This window comes from Micropterus dolomieu, linkage group LG11, assembly GCF_021292245.1.
Source record: "Micropterus dolomieu isolate WLL.071019.BEF.003 ecotype Adirondacks linkage group LG11, ASM2129224v1, whole genome shotgun sequence".
Taxonomy (NCBI): Eukaryota; Metazoa; Chordata; class Actinopteri; order Centrarchiformes; family Centrarchidae; genus Micropterus; species Micropterus dolomieu.
Window position 1 is genome coordinate 24,022,620 of NC_060160.1, and position 20,701 is coordinate 24,043,320.

Genomic DNA, 20,701 nt, shown 5'->3' on the forward strand with positions numbered 1-20,701 from the left:
TGTGTGCGTGTGTGTGTGTGTGCGCATGGTAGAAATTGGTAGACACGCACGGAGAGAGTGGGTATTTGTCAGGACAAGAGGGGTATCATTTCCTCACCAGAGGGAAGGCTGGGTGTGAGAAAAACACTGTTCCACAGCACAAATCACTTTCAGTGCGACCCTCTCCCTGTCAGAACTAGGGGGAAATAAGAGTAACCTTAAACGACTTCAGTCTCACTTTGGAACAGCCCAGTGCCCCTCTGCTGCCTGTACTGAGACAAGACACACTGTGTTAAAAAACTAATAATTGGCTGACAGTGGTGAGGAACCCTGCCTGCTAAGCTACACATTCTGCCTCTTGAAAACCAAGGAACACAACAGACACTCAAGCTGCCTCAAATCCCACTACATGAGAAGGGCTAAATCAGCTTCATCTTATAATTAATTTCTTTAAACTATTATTTCCATGTAAACATTAACATTTTACATGAAGATTGTGTTATTTTAACCAGATTTTTCATACACCTTTACTATGGTGTCACTGTTCCTTGCTCTAACCAGTTAATTAATTAAGCTGAACATTATTAAGACTGATATATTACATAGAAGTTACTTCTGTGTCAACATTCTGTAGATGTCTTTGCTACAGTATGTTGACACAGTAAGGTGACTGAGGACAATTGTAATATGGTCTCATAAATGTGTATGGATTTGTAAATGTGTAAATCAATATATCTATAGGCAGAGAGATGGATGCCCCCATTGATGATGCATTATCCTAATTACTGTGCATCATAAGGACATAAAAATACCTATACAACTCACAAACTAACAATGTGTGAATACCATAAAAAGGAATCCACTTTACTACTGTGTTTTGTCAAACATTTTAGAATCTTTTGGTATTTTCCTCCTCTACAAAATAAAAAACATACATATACTGAAATGAGAAGTGCCGAACTTTGGCAGCTAACCCCTTTTTCCCTTTTTCTCTATTGTCAGTGACAGGACAAGGCTTGGTTTGTCAAATGTTTAAAAACCGCATGTTGGATGGTTTCATTGGCAACTAGAGGGATTGTAAGGGTTTTAGTCTCAGCGTTGTGAACTGTGAGGGGAAGCAAACTGTGCTGCTGCCAGTGAAGAAACTCCAGAGCATAATGGATGACAGCCACCCCTGGCAAAAGAACACAAGTAAGCTTAGAGAGACAATGGGGAGATCACCGCGAGCTTCGATGGCAGATTCAAACAGTCGTTGGTGGCCATAAAATGTCACGATTCAGAGCATGGGTATCCTAAGTGAGGCCCAGGGACCACCTCAGGGTCCATGAGGAGGAGTACCAGATTCCTTTAATTTAAAGTTATCCAACTGAAATTAAACAGCATTTTTTGTCTGCTACAGCATGCATGTGTTCTGTAAATTTTCATGTGTCATCCTTTGAGAAAAAATCAGAAAACCAAAGGGGATACAGTTATCTTTTATGGGCTTCATGATGACGCCACCTAGTTTTGCGTTCATTTGATTTAATACTGTTAGGGATCCGTCTACATACATGGAGACACACTAAGCCAGACAGCAGCCTGCTACACAACACAAGAGCCAAAGTCTTTGAACAACAATTCACATTAGCTTACCAGCCCTTATCAGACTTACAAACATGAACACACGTCTTGTCTTGCACCTTAGCTTGTTAAACCAAACATTCATCGGGGAAAAGTGCACTGCAAACGTCTGGCTGGACAGCTAATTAGCTGTTCAGCTGCTGGTGCATCTTCCTCTTCAATAACCACCAACAGCACGCTGTCTGTCCGTGACATGTAGACTACAATACAAGTCTGTTGTCTCTCAGTCTCCACTCTGTAACACCTACGAGCCAACCGGCTGAGATGTTATGAAGGGAGCATTTCTGATATTTCTGGAAAGCCTTTTTTTCTTAATTTGAATAAGAAATAGTATTAACAATACAACTAAAAAAAAAACACAGACATTTATTTTTTTTGGGCTACATTAATAATGGTGTTGGACGATGTCAAAGAATGAGTCTCAAATAAATAAATACATTTCCCTTCTACTGCTATATACAGTCATACAGAGTGGACAGTTTATAAGCAGCTAAAATCTTCCTACATCTGATATCATTTCTAGACAACAAACACGTAAGGGACTTAGAAAACTGTTCCATCTACATGTTGGTCTATAAAAGTAAAATAAGCTCGACTCCTAATTCAGAACGCTGAATGGGATGATTACTGAACTACAGTGATTTGAAAAAGACTTACATTGGGGCACGCGTCTTCTCCTTGCTGTCCCACCAGGATATAAAGCAGCTCTCCCTTCCTCAACAGGAAGTCTCCTGTGATGTAGACACCATGTGACCTGCTCATGGCCAATACGCTTCGACCGCCAGCTGCACCATAGGCTGTGATCCTGGGGTTTAACAGAAACAAATGTGACACACAGACACAAATGACAAAACTCTTTAGCAGGATAAAAATCCTAATGAGACAGGCAATAAAAGGTTGGCTCATTTTATTAGTGTTTCCATCTGGTTTAGAGTTTTTTTTTATGGGCAAAAGTAATAATGTATTTATTGTATAGTCTAACCTGTGTTTATCAGAAACAACCTGGGGCTGATAACCAGTGTTCATGTGTCCCTCCTCATGAGGGCACAGCATTAAATAAAACCAAAATTAATTTGGAAACACTAAAGCACACTTTCACCCTGGGTGTTTTTAATCAAATATATTTGACCTAGCATGGTACACTATTCTGAAGCATGTACACATACACAAACCTATGCACAGACTACAGAGCACATAGGCACACAAACATACAGAAACAGACATACAAAGGCACTAATTTCAAATGCTCCAGTTTTCTTGCCAGGAAGAAAAAACCCCCCAACTTGATTGGTTTTTGGGAGCGCTTCGATATTTCTCTTCCCTGGTGGTCGTGCTTGGTGGGGAAAGAGAGAGAACACTGCCCGGTGCTCAGTAGCTACCTCAGCTGTTTGCCTAATGACTTTTGGGATGCAGAGCGCATATTCATCTCTGTGGCCGTCTGTCAGCTTCATTTACAGGCTCTGCCAGCTAAACCAGGCCGCATCAAGACCACAATTCTGGAGTTTGCGTGGAGACAGAAGGTGTTTTTCTAAAACTCTGGGACATGTGTTAAGATGCTGTCCACACTGTTGTTAGTTTGGTATTTTAGGACTCAAGGGTTTTGGCTGAGCTTAGCAGTGTGTGTGTGTGCACCTGTTTGTTTTTGTGTTTTCACGTGGGAAGCTAGCTGCTTTCAGAGACGTTTTGCTTTGTGCAAACCATCCAAGTCAAATCCAAAGTTAAACGCCTTATGTTGTCATGAATGCCCACAGGAGGAATATTGATCTCTGCACAAGGTAGTGGATATTACAGCATTAATCCTAGAGAAGTACACAGTTTGAGGTCAAGGTGCTGAGGCTGATTGCTGAGGTATTTCAAAGCCTTAAAGGCCACCAACATAGACGTGGAGGTGGGTGGTTTTTGGGATTTTGGAGCCAGGTGCAGAGTGAATCACGCTGTTTAGCTGCCATTACTCCAGCCTCTGCTCCCTCCTGAAAGAATCTGATAGTGATATTTCTCTGTTTGCTAGTGGAAGATTGATGGGCTGCTGATGCACAGAGGAGTGGAGGTGGGAGTAAGGAAGAGTCTGCATTGTTGCGCAAAATGTGAGCTGCAGAGTATACTGATGCCTAAGAAAGAGAGGTTAAGTGTGTAATGTGTACTGCTACGCAGGCACATACAGAAATGGAGTGGAGTGTATTTGACTAATCATTGGCCTTAACAAAAAGAGATAAAATTGTGCTAAAATGAGTGCTTGTATGAAAATGTGCTATACAAACAATAGTAAGGTCTGATGTTTGTGTGCTCTGAGGCTTTATACTGGCAACAGCCCTACCTGTAGGTGCCAGTTTCCTGGACCCGCCACATTTGAAAGCCTTTGAAGGGTCCTCGGGTGCCTACTGTCACGTTGACGTTGCTGTTTCTGTAGGAGTTGAGGCACTGAGTTGGAGTTGGGCCTTCAGGGCCTGCAGCCCCACAGGTATGAAAAACCCATTTTTTGGCTGTACATCAAGAAAAACAAAAACATTTAAGACTTCATAGAAGCACACACTTTATTTTCAGTCACACATGCACTTAAGCAGACTTAAAGATAATAGAGAGGCTGAAATTCAGTGCGCACCACAGACTCATTACAGTTCTATTTGTTTCACATTCATTCCACTTCAACATCCCCCACCGCTCCACTTTCACATTAGTGAAACCTGGGAAGGCAAGCTCCTAACTGGAAGATACTCCTATGAGATGCTAGTATCATCATGTTCACAACGGCAGCAGGGGACATAGTGACAGGATCACAGGTGACAAACATTTCTCCTCATTTTCTGTGTAATCCCATGCGTCGGTGCTAATTGGAGTTCTTTTCACTGTAATTAGCACGAGATTAGTCTTGTCAGATGGACGTGGATGGACTTAACGCCGCAGTACTAAATCCTGATTTAAGACGTGTGAACACAGAGCATCGAGGAAGACACCAGGGAGCGAAGCACCTCTTTCTCTCTCCCTCTTCTTTCTCCCACTGCCCGACTGTGAACGCTCTGAGACTAATGATTAATTTCAGAGCAGGGCTGCAAATCTGACGCCAGCTAAAGTCAAAGTCATTCCTGTAACAATTCACATGATGGCATTTCATAGCCTCTGAGTTCTCAGTGTGATTGTAACACTGTTTGTGATGAGATACTTTTTTATTTTTTGCAAGAACACATACATATGGATTAAATGATGACGGGATTCACAGGAAAGAGAAGAGATGGGTGAGACAAGTCTCAGGAGTGCAACTTAAGCTTAAGATGCTCTCACCACAACACCCTTTGCTGTTCAAATTGCCTGCTGTGTAGTGCCTATTAGAGTTGAAACCCAGGAATTGAGATCCCAGTATATATAAGGATCTCTTGCCAAAATCCACTCTCTCTGACTGAGGGAAATTACTGCAGGAAGCAGAGAAATTGTGCTTTCATGGGAAAAGAAGTAATGTTTTTCTGGAATGTAATAATTTTAAAGCCACAATAAAAACATTCATCCAAATAACAGTTTCAGTCACTGACAGTCCAAATGATGACTAGTATTACTGCGTAAACCTGCATGGCCTGCATGTCAAGCATCATATTTATCAGTCTGATCCTCATGATTGCTTTGGTTCAATGGCACCCGTTCTATTCTCCAAATAACAACAACAAAATAATGTTGCCAGCATAGAAGATTTCAAGCAGACCAATACTTTCAAAAACAGCACTATAGTAAGAGAACGATTTGGAGTTCAGCCTGGTCTTAGCAAATGTACTCCTACTGTAAAAAACAAAACTAAAACCTCCACTGTTGTGTGGTGAATGGAGTTCTGCCTGGCTTCCATCCAGCAGGAGTAAATTGATCCCTCAAGTCAGTATTTTCAACACCCAACAAGGTAAAAAGAGTTAAGACTGCTGGAAATAAATTCATCACTGGAGCAGAAAAGACTCCAAAGCCAAACAGTGCTTTGGACGTAAATCTTACCGTACTTAAAAGGTTACTCTAAGATGGAAATCAGGAGTGAAGAAGAAGTCAAGTCTGGGCTATTTGATATGAATAGGATCCCTGTTATGTAAAGTGAGACTTCTGTACAATTTCTGTCTCCCTACGGAACGTTTGGTGTCACCCTTCAGTCCTGCTGATCGATCTTGTTGGTCCATCAACATGAGTGGGTTCCTATGCACACACACACACACACACACACACACACCACCGAGTTGGCGTAATGAGCCATTCTGTGATAGCCACTTGGCAGAACACACAAACAACATGATGTGCTCTCACAGATGATAGTCTTCTCTAATAAGTGGTGTGCACACTCATCAGCTCCTCTGACCTGGCTGAAACACACACACACACACACACAAATATACACGTACTGATACTGCACTTACATGCACAAACATCCCTGGGAAGACACTGACTCTGCCTGACTATTAAATAAATCTCCTTTTCTGTGAACTTTGCCACCAGTGGTATGCCATCATCATAACAAACACTGGCCTCCATCAAAATAAGGGTCAACTGCCATCAGTGAGGAATTGTTGAATACAAGAGAGAAAGAGACAAAGAGAGAGAAAGACAGACTCACAGTTTAGAAACAAGCCTGATTGGATTGCAATTCTGACAGCAATGTTCTAGTCTTATCTCCTCTAAACAAGTCAACAGTAAACATGTGCATTCTCTATAACTGAAGACAGCCCTTGGGCCAATCAGTAACATGTAAACAAGCATTTCAGGACCACATTAGGCCTGTGAATCGTTTATAAATTGCCAGAATGAAGCAATGAGACTCCTCTAGCGTTGTGAAAAAATAATCATCACTTGTTACAAGAAGGCATGTTGTGTCAAACTGCTATTTAAATAAGTTATGAGTTATTTCCCCTGACTCTCCATAACTGAGCCAATCAGAAATTTCCATGCTGTCAACACAGTGATTGATTCTGTTCATTTTCTATGTAGAGCAGGAGATCCTGTCACTTTAAAATATACTGTAGGTTAAAAAACAACGTCATAAACTTCTCATTCTACGCTGCCTTCCCCTCTTAGCATGTATCCTCCTTATCCAGTGACAGTTGTCTTCCTTGGGCCGGCCATTAGAAAGATGGATCAAGGCTGGCATGCCATGAATGGATCTGAATGCTAAGTACAAAGCTTATGGAGCACAAGAGTCCATTTAATTACAAAAGCCTGTTTTGCGTAGCACTGCTCGTTATCAGTCTCATATCTGTCTCACTGACTAATGTTCCCCCTCCAACACCCAAAGTAACTAGCTAACTGATTACCACAGGCCACTGTTCATGAGCAAGTAAAGAATGAAGCACAAACTGCCATCTCCACTCTGCAGCTCATTAGTGAGCACGTTATGTTGCTGTCAGTTACGTTCAAGAGCCAATCGGATTGCTTCAGTCACCATCCCTGCTGTCTTTGATTTGATGCCAGTTTTCATCTACTTCACAGAATGTTTTGCTGTTGTTGTTGTCTGTTGTTCTATGAGTAGAAGTGGAACACCTTGATGGGAAAATATGCTGTCTGTTCAAAGAAGCTAATGCTCGTACATCCTGCAACACTTTTGCGGATATGGTGTAAATATGATGATATTTTGTTGCATCGTGACAGTGCATTGTGTAAAGTTGTTTTATTGTCTTAAAAGAACCTGTAAACACTAATCTTAGTCAATCACACACACACACGCACATGCACGCACATACACACACACACACACTCTCTCAGTGAATGGTGAGAGAAACATAAGCCCGGAGCTTATTTTGAGGTTAGCGACGTGTTCCTTTGCCACCAGGAGAGGTGCTCACAGAAAGGGAATCAAGCTCATCTAGGTTGACTTTTTCCACCCTTACCCCCAAGCAACTGTTGAGTCAGCAGTGAGAGGCGGGTGCCACACAGTAGGGCAGTGGTAAGAAATGAAAGACTGCTGCCAGAATAGCTGCAAATCAATGGAGATGAGGGGAAGGTACAAGAAGAAAGAAACGAATGAAGGTGAAGTCAGGGTGAAGGAAAAAAAAAAAGGACAGGAAGAAAAAGTGGGACAACTGACTGAGATCAGGAGAGCGTCGAAAGAAAGAGACGGCATCGGGGTGGGAGGGCAGTAATGTCAATAACAGTTTTTATATGGTGAAGATGGGAAACAAATGGAGAAACAAAAGGGAACAAAATGTGCTAGGCCCAGATAAGTTGGCAGAGTGAAAGGAAAGATGAAGGAGAGAGTGAGAGGAGACGAGCGACGTTGACGTTTGGTGGGGTTAATCATCGAGCGTGTCGGGGGAAGAAGAGAGCCTTGTTGGAGTGACAGATCTGCTGAGCTAAAACCCTCATCAGGCTTGCCGTCCTGCCCTGAAGACGTCAAAGCATCAGCTCCAGAAGGGGGGAAAGGGAGACGCCTGGCGAATGTTAACCGCTCAAGGCTGTCTTTTAAAATGGCCAAGGTATAACTGCAAGTTCAACTTCTTTCCCCCCTGAGTTAATATCTATGATAATCACAAGGGCGAGAGCAGTGTGATCTCAAAGTCCCATCTTTCTCTGAGGAGATTTTAGTCTGCTGGCTTTATTGTAACCAAATAAGTATTACCTTTGTAAAGCACATTAAAATAACCTTTTAGTTGCTGCCCTTGCAGCTAAATCCTGGTAGCAAACTCCCTTATATGAAATACATTTTATACAATATTGTATGTGAAATGTTTCCACAAATGCCGTGTTTCTGCTCAGCATAAAAGATTTTCTTGGTAGACTGAGTGGCCTTTGTCTGCTGACTAACCTTCGCCTGTGGCTCCAGTTCAATGCATAATCCTGTAACATTACCAAATCATGTTAGCTGGCCAGACATTAATGTCTGATCTTTTGCTGTCCCTGTTTGACCCTCGAGAGACAAACAGGCCGATCTGTGTTCAAGAATAAAGAGTGGCCCACATCACAGATATTTAATCAGACAAGTCGCTGCACAAAAATAACTAGAAATTAGCATATTAGGGCCCTGACCCAGTAAGTTGACTATTGGTCCATTTTGATCTGCTGATGAGCATTGTTGCTGTGGCTGACCATCACCCCTACTTTTTGTGATATGTCAGGCACCTATTGCTCTAGTCAGTTATTAGTGGCTGTTCAGCAGAAGGAGTGCTGTATGCTAAATCAGCGTAGTAGGCAGTCAGTGAGAGAGATCACTCAGTCTGGCTCTTCAGGCTTGAAAGAGTACATCGATTTTGCATTACGCTCCTATAACATCGTCAGACTCAGACTGCACATTTTAGTCGATGCAGCAGAAGCAGATAGGGTTGGGCGATATGACAGCATATACCGTGCAACAGTAAAAATGTGTCCACCGGTAGAGATTTGGCGATACCCTTTCCACTGCACGAGCTCAGTATTTCCCCTTCCATTGCCTTAATGTGACCCCCCCGAAACAAAATATTTTATTTATGTTATTTACCTCATTTATGTGCACTCATTTCACTTCAGCTCAGTGTGAGAGCCTTTACTGCGTTTTGCGGTCATTTATGGTCATGCTGGTTTCTCTCCTCTCTGCTCTGTTCTCTGAGGCTTGGCACACATGAAGCGGAGCAGAGAGAATATGTGTAGTAAACGTTAGTCGAGTTGATGACAAGTTGTTACATTAATGCTGAAATTAAACTGTGGTGACTTTAACCAATTGTGAGTAATAAAAATCTTGACTGTGACTAGCAAAAAACAATTGTTTTGTCTATGAAGCTTGACCAGACCGTCCCCAAAAAAATCAGTCAACCTAGGGGAAACACTGCTTAGTGCCTCTGCTATATATTCGGTGTTATGTAGCAAATCGTGATTGTAAAACCCCCGCCCCCCAGCAAAAAAAATTTCACATTATACCACCCTGTGAAAGCAGGTTTTAATGACCACGAACATTCTTATCATTGTTTTTAAGTATGGTTTGCACCTCCCTTTTCCCCACACTCACTCACACACACCTACACCTCAGGTAAACCCCCGCGCTTCCGATTACATCGTCCATCCCAATGTTTCATTGTAGACATCGTCTAATACACCCTAATACATACCTTTACCGTGATACAAAATTCCTTATTCTATTTACCGTGATAGAAATTTTTGGCCATGTTTCCATCCCCTAGAAGCAGAGATTTCATCTTTTTTATTCCAGTTAATCTTTTACCCACAATGGTACTTGCTAAGCGGGTTACAGAGGTGTGGTAAGACTCCACACCCACCAATTTTTTTCATTTTCAAAGTTGTAGTCACAGCTCCATTTGGAGCTACAAAAGGTTTTGTATAACTTTTTCATATGCGGTAGTACTCCCCTCTAAAATCAGGGAAGTTCTCCTTTAATAAATCAGCAATACCTCCCATTGGTGCAATCGGTCTTTATTTTCACTTCTGCCATTTCTTCTCTTCTTCTCTATGGAAAATAACACAGGCTAACAGTCTAACACCAGTGCAAAACAAACAATTTTTAAATTGTACCTTTTTGTCAGACTTATTTTTGTCTTCAGAGCATATAATGAGATTTCTCTTTTCTCATGTAGACTCAGAATGTATAATGGCTGTGGTCTTTGCGCGCGCAACTTGACGATGCAAAGCAGTTTATCAGTGGGTCTTTCAGGGCCATAGTGTGTGAGTGATTCCTCTAACCAGTTTCAGATGGAAGGCACACCTCTGTACCCAACAAAATTGATTTGCTGGGCTTTAACAGCTCATGAATGTCATAAAAGCCTTTTATGCCGCCTGGGGGAAGAAAACAAGATACTGATGAATGCAATTACAATCCTAGAGTGGGGGAACACTGTCCAGACCAAACATCAGATTGGACTGGAAACTAGTCCTCAAAAGTCACCAAAACAGACAGAAAGTTCACTTTCGTTCATCATATATGTGCTATATTGGAAAATTATTTTTGAGAAAAAGGAGTATCCATTAGAAAAAATGCATGCTTAAAAAATATTTTCCATATAGTGTAACTCTAATATGGTAATGCTTGATGTCCAGTTTATCTCTAGCGCTTCAAAGCTACTAGCTAAAGAAATGAAAGAAATTGTTTGAGAGCACATTTGAAATTAAAGTAACTCTAACTCATGACTTTAAATATAGAAAATGAATCTGTGCTTGTCTTTACCCTTTTGAAGCGGGGGAGTGAGAGAGTGCGAGGTGGAAAATGTCAAGTCTGTGTAAGTGGCTCCATTGACATTCTCAGGAGACAAATTGAAGGATTTTACACTTCAAAACTGCCCGTCCTGCTCCATTTAATGCCAAAGGAGATCTCTGCAGCACTCAATCAGATGTGGACATGGTGCAGACCAGTAGGGGGCACACTTACTTTGTTCCAGCCCATGCATCGTGTCATGCTCGGCACGTGTAGAGTAATTGTGAATCATTAATGCATGCAAGCATATGTGTGTGTGAGCACGATGTGTGAGCAAAGGAGAGTGCAGGAAAGACAAAGAGAGACAGAAGGAGAAACAGTCACAGAAAATGTTTTTCAACGTGGAGAATATTCTCCTCTGGCATGAAAGGCATCCATCTGGGCATCACTTTCACTTTACCCGCAGTAATCAAGTCCACACTTACGGTAATCAGCGATGGGGTTCATTAAAGGGCTTCCAATGGATGGAGGTGTAGTCTTGATGGTCGGTCTAAACGGCAGCCCTGTAGTGCTGGTGACCACTGGTGGAAACTCGCCATTGGCTGAAATGAAATATAATGCATTTATTGAAAAGGTAGTACTTTCTTTTCTTCATGTGCAGCAAAGAAATCCTGTTGCTGTTACACTGAAGAACTAAGCACAGTAGCAGCAGACCCCTTACTGGCTCAGAAAATGCAGAACCACCAGCAGGGGTCATTCTTTCATTTGTACAACCAGTGGCCATACAGAGGGAGTAGAAATCATAACATCCAGCTCCTCACCATCTCTCCGTTCCTACAGTAGTTGGGTAAGCACATTCAGTAAGAGCGTTTTGCAGCAATCCATCAAGCCTCCAGCCTCACCGCCTTCCCACAACTGAGATCACAAGCTTGACGGTACCTTGATCTCTTTCCACTCAAATTCCCACCCAGAATTAGGTCTTCCAGGCAAATGGCTGGCTGATTGGCTATTACGGCTCAAGATAGAGGAACTCTATTTTTTTTGAACCACCATAACGGTCGGATGCTGACCTGGAAAGTCACCTGTTCCCATTCTTTCGTTTGGGTGGAGGTGGAGAAGCAGGAATTCCAATGGTTGCTTGCCTGAATCAGTGAACAGATGAATATTTTTCTTTGATCAAGTCCATGCCCTGCAATCAGCAGTATAAAAGATTGGCCCGAATGGTGTTAAAGAAATGTGCTGCCACATCTTATCAGGGACTGCGGAGGCTACAGGAACAATCAATGCACCGCTGACAGCTGAACATAACAAAATTCTTTTTCCAGTATTTACTCAAGGAAGGGCTGAAGTGACAAAATCAATGTCCATGAGTATTACAACACTCTAATGCACAAAATACATTAAAATATTAAATTCAAATAATAATTTGCCAACAGTGGTCACTGAAGACATTGCAGAGCACGTACCATTTCCTTCAACTTGTTGGGTGTGTACATAAAATGTGAACACTTTTGCATTCCTGCTCAGATGCTATGTTCAACACAGCTGCTATGAATGTGCCTGTGACTTTAAATCTGTTTCTGTCCAGCATCTCATGTCTTTGATGTACTGTTCTGTAGAAAAAAGCCGTCTGTGGCTCAGTTGCTAGATGACCCTTGTTGGCTGCTGTGAAAGCAGCAGAGTTTTGTACAAAAGAGGTTATTTCTGAGTAGTCAGATAAGGTTCAATGTGGTGTGTGGAGCTGATAATGCTGCCATCATGCAATGTTATGACACCAAACAAGAGCATGTGTTTAGATCTTGACCTGCTGCTTTTCTGCTAGTCCTGCCTCTCATTTATAACTTTTATAACAAAGCTGGATACAGTATTCGCCACCCAACGCGGCTACACTGCCTAGTCAGCTTCAGAACAATAGAAATCATTGCTGTTTCAGCCAGACTGCCATAGTGCTTCAGTCTATCAACACCAATGAGAGCCTTCCTTATGGTCTTTTCATTAAACACTTTCTATGTGCTCGGTGAAGATTCTTGAGGCATGCAAACAATGTAATGTAAATGATACTGTGTATGACCTGCATATTAAGTTCTATTTCTGCCCCGCATTTTGAATAGGATGTTCAGAGGATGATTACATGCTTTCTGGGCATATTTGCATTTCATACGGCAAAGGCAGAGAGAATGTTTCTGGTTGTAGACTGGTCTTGTGGAGCACCACAATAGCATACAGTTTGTTTACACTGTAGCTGCCTGATATTCTCCATTGGGTGGCCCCTAGAAGGCAAGCAGCAGCAAAAGGATGATTTAAAGGTTTCATGAGAGTGTTTTCTTTCACTTGCTTAGCTCCTCTGAGCCACAAGTACTCCTGGAGTAAAAAGTTGCAGCTCCAGATAACACCAACAACCCATTAATGAGCAGGTGGTGTTTCAAAACCTATTACCTAGTTACATGAGCTGAATATCAAGCAAAAATCCACCTATTAAGTTTCCTAATTGTGGTGAGCCAACGAGTTGCCCACATAGTGTCATTTACCTCCTTAGTGAAAACAAATCATGCCTGCTTTCCCTGCCATCATTCTGGGGGTGTCAGGGGATGGAGACAAGACTTTTCATCTTTATCTCTAGAATCATTTTACAGCAAAAACACTCCCTCTTCTCCATCCAGGCTCCCCTGTCACCTCAGGCTGAAGGCTCACCGTTTATGACAATATGGCAGGGGGCTCCCTCAACAGCTGAAAGGTTTGGAAAGCTACTGTGTGGCCCTGTTACATTTGGTCCGAGAAAACCTGCTTTGAGTTTGTGCTAATAACTTGACATGAATACTATTTGGGCTTGAGTTAAAAACTACACCCATTGCCATCTTGGTTAAAATATATATTATTAAAACCAATCAAAACTCTTCACCTGGTGGTCTCTACTGAAACTTTAGAATAGAGAAAGCTTGTAATTTTGGCTTCAAAGATTAAAAAACCTGAGAACTGCTCACCTAAAATCTGCCAGCAAAAAATCAATAGCTCATTCCATAGCCTTGTAATCCTCAAATAAATATGATCTTCTAAGTCTCCACTGCTTGGGAGCTTTGATACAGATAGAGTTTATGTGCAGATTTGATGGATCACATACAGCTTGCAAGTATATGTTTGATTGTTTAGGTGAGCAGAGGCACTCTACACAACACTGTGTCTCTGTATGTTACACCTTTAGATGTGTTGTTGTGTACACAACAAGTTCCACGACTTTTTATATCTGCAACAAAGTTGCTAATAAGGCTCACTGCATTGTTATTCTGAGCATGGGGTAACACGATACAGCAAGGCTATGGAACAGACAGAGCTGGAGCACACAGCATTGGTATGCTGCTGCAGCAGGAGAAGGACTCAGCAGGTCCACCACAGAGCAGCATGAACCAGAGGGCAGGGCAACAGCCGGCGTGGCTGTCACTGTTCATTAGCGGGGCGCCGTAAGCTACCTGAAGCCCACCAGAGGCCAGCCACAGGGGTAGGAGGTGGGAGGGTGGTGTGGGACACCTCGTTTCCACCAAGCCATGATCCCCAAATATCTCGAGATTGCAGTGCTCTGAGAAATATCCACACTACAGACGCATCATGCTAACAGTCAGTATAATTCCTCATCAAAAAGTGGGACTCAACAGCTGGCCTGCCATCTAGCATATTCAGAATATATATGTAGTATGTTTGCTCACATGCAAGACAACATACTAATCTGATAACTTGCATGTACAGCTTCTATGTATGTATCTAATGTATATGTCATCACTGTGAATACAGAGGATTGTTGAGAATCTGTACTTACTAGTCCATGGTGTGTCTCCATGTTTCTCAACACCCACAGGTGCAGGTGGTAATTATTTAAACAAATACATTTCAGTAACCCGTAGTTGTATTTCACAGGTCGAATTTCAACGGCTGACAAATCCGTCAGCACATAACTGGAATAGAAAAACTAATTGGACATTTACTGTACATGATTCACAAGTATGTGAATGGGTAAAACACAATTGAACTTTTTCCTATTGCCTTCAGCTCAACAATTAAAACTCCATTTTATAATTGTAAACCTTTTGAGGAGCATGGATGTCAAGGAGCAGCAACAGAGGAGGCACATTCACAATGTGATGTTGGGGAGCCTTTATAGAGGCAGCTGGTACTTCTGTTAAACGTGTGGAAAAAGAAGTGATGGTACACGGCAACGAGAAAAGAATGAACTTCCTGTGCTGTCTAACTCAATAAACTAATTCAATGATGCTGGTGAAGATTAAATGATAAATCTGACATCCAGGTCCAACACCTGAAGGGCAATGGAGGCATCATTAAGCACACATGCTTGCCAAACTATACATCACACTAAAGCCAAGAGAAGTGTAGAAAAAAGGCCAAGGATGGCTGGTCTTCTGCATAATGTGTTCGCGGTATGTTTTCCCACCAAAACAATATACAGGGCTGTGTCATAATGCTCAGGGATCCATCATGCTAATCACTCACAGCGATCACTCTTGGAAATGACGTCTTGTGCTGAGCATCAGCATCTCCCATTTGCTGGTCTTATTAATGGGCGATAAAATGTGAGTGTGTCAAGTGTGGTCATAGGTAATGGATACCTGGCCTAGATTAAGAGCTTGCCATCTGGAAAGTGAGCAAAGTGGGGATAGATGATCCTTCAGAGCTGCCATACCAGTGCTGCTGCTCCAGAGGACATAAAATACAATTGGCGTGCAAATATCTCATGGAAAATGTCATCTCTTTAAATAAAGAATCTCTGACCTAATAAGCCAGTGTTGATACAGGGCAATGGTGACCCTGCTCCAGTATAGACCAACAGCACTTTCTCACATCATATTCAGATGATGTTATCTGCTTGCATTTTACAACATTGAGATTATAGCTGTGGTTGATGAATACAATAAGAAAAAAACATAATCTAAGGGTGAACAGAAATTAGATTGTGTGTCAGTAACTTTTGCCATTTCTTATTTTATGTATGAATGAAAACTGGTATCTACACAGTCTGTTTTAATATCTCTAATTAATCACAAATGAACCGTTTTCAACATGTCATCTTTAATTTAATCGTTAGTAGTAGTAATGTCACCATATCTTCTCACCTTAGACAAAAAAACTCGACAGGGTCAGTTTTACCCAGCATCACAATGTATCGAATTAAAGCAGGGAAAAATCAGACTGTGCCAGAAGGTGCCACCTGTGCCCCCTGCCTCTTGAGTCTAATTCTTGGCCAGGGTGTAATCAGTTTAACACAGCTTCATTTTAACACTGTTCTCCCTGTTGTCAGAGCCATTGTCATTACTATTCCTGTCACAGTTCAAACAGGTTCCTCCAGATAGGCAGAGATGGAGGGAGGCTCTGAACTCCTAACCTTCCACTCTCCTGATGCCTGACTTGGTTGTCATCTTGCTCCTGTTTTTATACTGATAAACCATCTCAATTATAACACAAAAATATCCAGAAAGGTGATATGAGGCGTGACCTTTATAAGCCTGATGTACAACATTGGAACAAAAGCCCTATCAATCAGCAAACTATATTAAGACAGATTTCAATGTTCTGAAATTTCAGAAAAAAACATTTGTGGTACTCAAAGAGAGAGTGCCAAAGAAATGTAATATACATCATTTCCATTAAGTTTTGTTGATATATCTCTAAGCAAAGCTGCAGTACTTTTAGCAAAGATATTATTTGTAAGAGAGGAGTAGTGTGAAGTGTAAATGACTTGCTAGCTTTTTTTTTTTTTTAACAGTCTTTCAGTTGCACGAAAGAAGACAATACACTGTATACTGGCTATGTCAAGAGAATTGAAATGAATAAATCATGGATAAGTAAGCCCTTGATGAATGCTCCAAAATGTACAAAACTGCTACTCAGTCAAATCGTACCTCTGTAAAACATGAATATAGGGCAGACCTGTATTGATTATTAAATACATTCCTTTTGCCCCATTTTGCTTGTCACGGTCAATCAAGCCGGCTATCAGTCAAACAGCTCCATTAATTGAACCACGGTCTGATGAAGTAAGGGTGTAAAAGGAAAGACTCAACATTTTTAGAGTACTCACATGCCAGGAAGCAGTCCATACTGAAAGACATGTTGTCAAGAGAGATGGTTGAACCGGGTCCAGGTCCATCTTCTGTACCGAACTGCAGCCAGAACCTGCAGAGGGACAGGGCAGTTTTAACTACCTCGCAGCCTGTGAATGGTTGGATAGCTTCTGACTGAAATGATGTGAAGAAGAATTTATCGTGCTTTCAGAAAAATGCCAGTGAGAGTTGGCTTTGGAGGGTGTGCATTGAATGCCTTATGACAGCTCAGTCTGTATTGTTAAGAACTATTCCCTTTTTCAGTAGATACAAAAAAACAAAAACAAAAAACAGCTTGACACATTTCTGGTTCCGCATTACATTTTATGCATAAAATAATTTAGGCAGGCATGGTTATACATGCAAGACATGGGCTATACGTCTAAAACCTTCAAAGGAATAGTCTGACATTTTGGGAAATACGTTTGTTCGCATTCTTGCCAAGACTTAGATGAGAGTATTGATATTAGTCTAATGTTTACATGGTAAATATTAAGCTTCAGCCAATAGCGGGCCAGCTTAGCTTAACATAAAGACCAAAAACAGAGGGACTTTCAGGCCGAATAATTGTATTTCCCAAAATGTCAAACTAGTACTGTGGAGCTAAACACATTTTTCAAGTGTAAATGGTTTTGTGGTTGGAGAGTTTGATCAGTATCACTCTGTATATTGATTAGTTTTACATTTTCTAGCTTTAAGACAGTGATGCCGACAAGAAGTGATTCTATTCTATTATTCTATACCAGAGTATGGTCTAGACCTGCTCTTTAATGAAAAGCCCTATGAGATAACTGGGATTTGGTGCTATATAAATAAAACTGAATTGAACTGAAATGCATTCTCCGGCTGTAACTGCCAGTAACACAACCTACAGCAAAGCAAAAACACTTCACATTCAGAGTCTACATATACTGTTTGTTATGTCCTGACTTCTGTCTGCACTTTAGGCTGTATTTCTGATACTATTTAAGCTCTACAAAGGTCATTGTGCAAAGAGTGGCAGGTTCACCCGGTAGTTGCAGACATGACATTCTAATTAAGAGCACAAGCACAGCTGACTACATAACCCAGGAATCAAAAATTAATCACTCTCAGGGGAGCAGGATTATCTAAGCTTGAATGGCAAAGAACCCCCCAGTCAGGCAAACAGAGATGAACTGCCTCATCTAGGGTTTCTCTTTTTTTTTTCTTCTCTTTATTCTATTTTGTTTTAATTTCTCTCTTTTATGAGGGGGAAATCAAGGCCATAGCTAATTGGAAGGCAAGCAGAGTGGGTAGAGCCTTGTGTATTGATTCCTACATTCTATCACAAGACAAGTGGAATAAAAAGAGAGGAGGATATTTTGTACAGCTGTACACATGGCAGTTCCGTGGCATAAGACTGGAGTCCCTATGGGATTCATTAATTTTGTCGAGTTGAGAGGAAATGTTTCCCAGAAAATGGAATGTAAATGTTGAAAATCTGCATTTAGGAGAGGTGAAAAGAAGGAAGAAGAGCCTCTTGGTTCTGTTTCCCTTCCTGTGAGAACACTTCAGTATTTGTGTGAGTGTGGTGGAGGTTTGTTTGGAGGAGGGTTGGGTGACTTGTTTGCTCTTAAACACCTCAAAGTGCCAGTTTGACACTTCAGTCAATCCAAACAGGCAGCTTTGATATAATCAAACTGAAACAGGTGAGCATCTGTCGTACCAGTCTGCCAGGCCGTAAAGAGGAACTATGACGAGTTTCCACCCCCTTTCAGATTTAGATTCACTGGCTGAATGCCACAGCATGCGCTGCTCCTCAGGGCCTGTACTGTTCTTCACTATCCACAGAGACAGCGACCCCTTTTGTAAGCCTCCAGAACACAGCCAGAATCGCACCTGTTGAAATAAGTATGAATACTGAATGAACAATGCAGTTATATCAAAATTTATTTTGCAGTAAAGGAGACCACAGAGTTGGAGTGTTGATTTTTAAGTTATGGGAAATAGTGTGTGTCAGTACATTAAATACCACAGCAAATTTAACTTCCTTTGAATATTTCTGAATTGAAGAAAACCAGCCAAGTGTGTTATCCGTCAAGGAAGGGAATCACTTAAAATTGCTGTGAGATCAATCAGCAACAACCATCTGTTCAGTTCTAATTATTCTAAGATTAATAGAATTCAACCAGGATCATGATTTGAGTTATTTTGCTATATATGCTGCTCTTGCCTGTTCCAGCACAAATAAATCTCATTTTGCTGTTTCCAGGGGGATATGATTGGTGTAAACCTGCTTAATATTAACCAACATATAGGATGAATTAAATACAAAAAGCAAGTCTGAATCTAAAGCTTGCTAACAAGCATGGGATGTGACCATGTCCCTCTACAGCAATTTAATTTTATTGGAGCCGAGAACATTGTTTCTTGCTTCACCATCTAAGTGGAACAGACGCTGCCTTTAGCCTGATGAAAAGTACACATAGAGACAACACTACCCAGACAATCGAATTGAACACTTTTATGCTGAGCGCTTGTATTGTGTTTGTCAATAGCAGGTTGTGGTCCTTATCATCAACTGCTAGACCACATGGTGACCGTTTAAACATCAAGATTGCAGGCACTGCACAGTGCACACTGGGCACGACATGAAAGTGAACATGGTCTGTAGCTAATACCCAAAACTAATATCCTCAACATAGTTGTCCAACAGCAGACAGGCTAGATTAAACAGCACCGGTTCAGTGTAGTGAGAAGGATTTAGAGTGTTAATCTGGAATCGTGGCTAATCTTTGGCTGTGTGCCAAGAAGCTGGGAGGCAAGGTCTGCAATGGTGCAGTGTTGCCTCCAATGCTGTCCACAAATATCCGACACCTCTAAATCACACCTGAGAAGCAGCATGGGTCTCCTCCCACATTTAAATTCTTTTCTTTTTCTAATATTCCTCTGTTTCTCTTGCATACCAGTTCCTTTGCATGCTTTTCTTATTTATACTTTATTTCTTCTCTTTCTCTCTTATTATTGTGTTTTCTGACCTCTTGACTTTTGCCCCACCTTCCCACCTCCATCCCTCCTCTCTGTCTCAGCTTCTCTCACCCCCCAATCACTCCCTCCCTTCACAAAGTACACATGCAGAAGGCCAAAGGTCACTGCACTGAGCAATATTAAACAAACTAATATAACTCTAAGTGCTAGATGCAACCACATCAATCAAGACTTCACTCACGCAACCACCCCCAGAGACCTGCTCTATGAGCATCGTGATCTGAATAATGCATGACTTCTAATATTTTCAGAACTAGGTCTGCAGATACAAGATGACGAGGTCAAACTCACTGTCTGTTAGTATCTCTCAGGAAATGCAGATAGCACAGTGTTAACTTAGTGTCTTGACACATTATTATTTGATTTTTCAGCAGTTTCTGAAGCAATTAACATATCAAATTATTCCAAAATTTCTACTCCTACAGCAACAAGTGTTACTAAACAACACTGTTAAAAAAGCAGCTAAAGGGCTTTCTATGCAAATTCAATTTATTTTTTATACCAAATACCCCTAAATATCTACACAACCTACAGTAAATATCAATGTAATAATAATCTTACTGTACTTTATTAAAGCTGCTATGATAGGACAGTCATTGATTGAGGGTGAGGTTTAGCCAACAGTCAATTGGGCACATAGAGTTTGAAGAGCCAAACTGTGAGGTAAATTAAACCATGCATCAGTGCTGAATGATTAATCGTTTTCAAATTGAAATTGCGATCTGATAGAACTCGATTAGCTAATCACGAAGACGTTTTGTGACAGATCTGCTCACCAATCACATGCTTCTGCTGTTACGGTTCTACTCAGAGTGGGCACAGGGCGTGTACAAACAAACAACAAATGAAACTAGAGGAAAACGTGTAGGATAAAGGCGCCAGCCGAACAGACACAGGTGACGGCTATGATGCGATTTCGTCCGGC

At 41.4% G+C, this 20,701-nt stretch overlaps 1 protein-coding gene across 1 annotated transcript in view; it reads right to left on the bottom strand.

Moving 5' to 3' along the window:
- Window positions 1-2,112: 2,112 nt before the first annotated feature.
- LOC123979444 (ALK tyrosine kinase receptor-like) overlaps window positions 2,113-20,701 on the bottom strand; it is a 319,164-nt gene continuing 300,575 nt past the window's right edge. The window contains exons 9-14 of the mRNA XM_046063368.1: window positions 18,455-18,627; window positions 16,746-16,840; window positions 11,149-11,265; window positions 3,914-4,079; window positions 2,257-2,404; window positions 2,113-2,118 (exon numbers count right to left, since the gene is read on the bottom strand). Coding sequence (XP_045919324.1) covers window positions 2,113-2,118; window positions 2,257-2,404; window positions 3,914-4,079; window positions 11,149-11,265; window positions 16,746-16,840; window positions 18,455-18,627 — 705 coding nt within the window. The remainder of the gene's footprint in view (window positions 2,119-2,256; window positions 2,405-3,913; window positions 4,080-11,148; window positions 11,266-16,745; window positions 16,841-18,454; window positions 18,628-20,701) is intronic.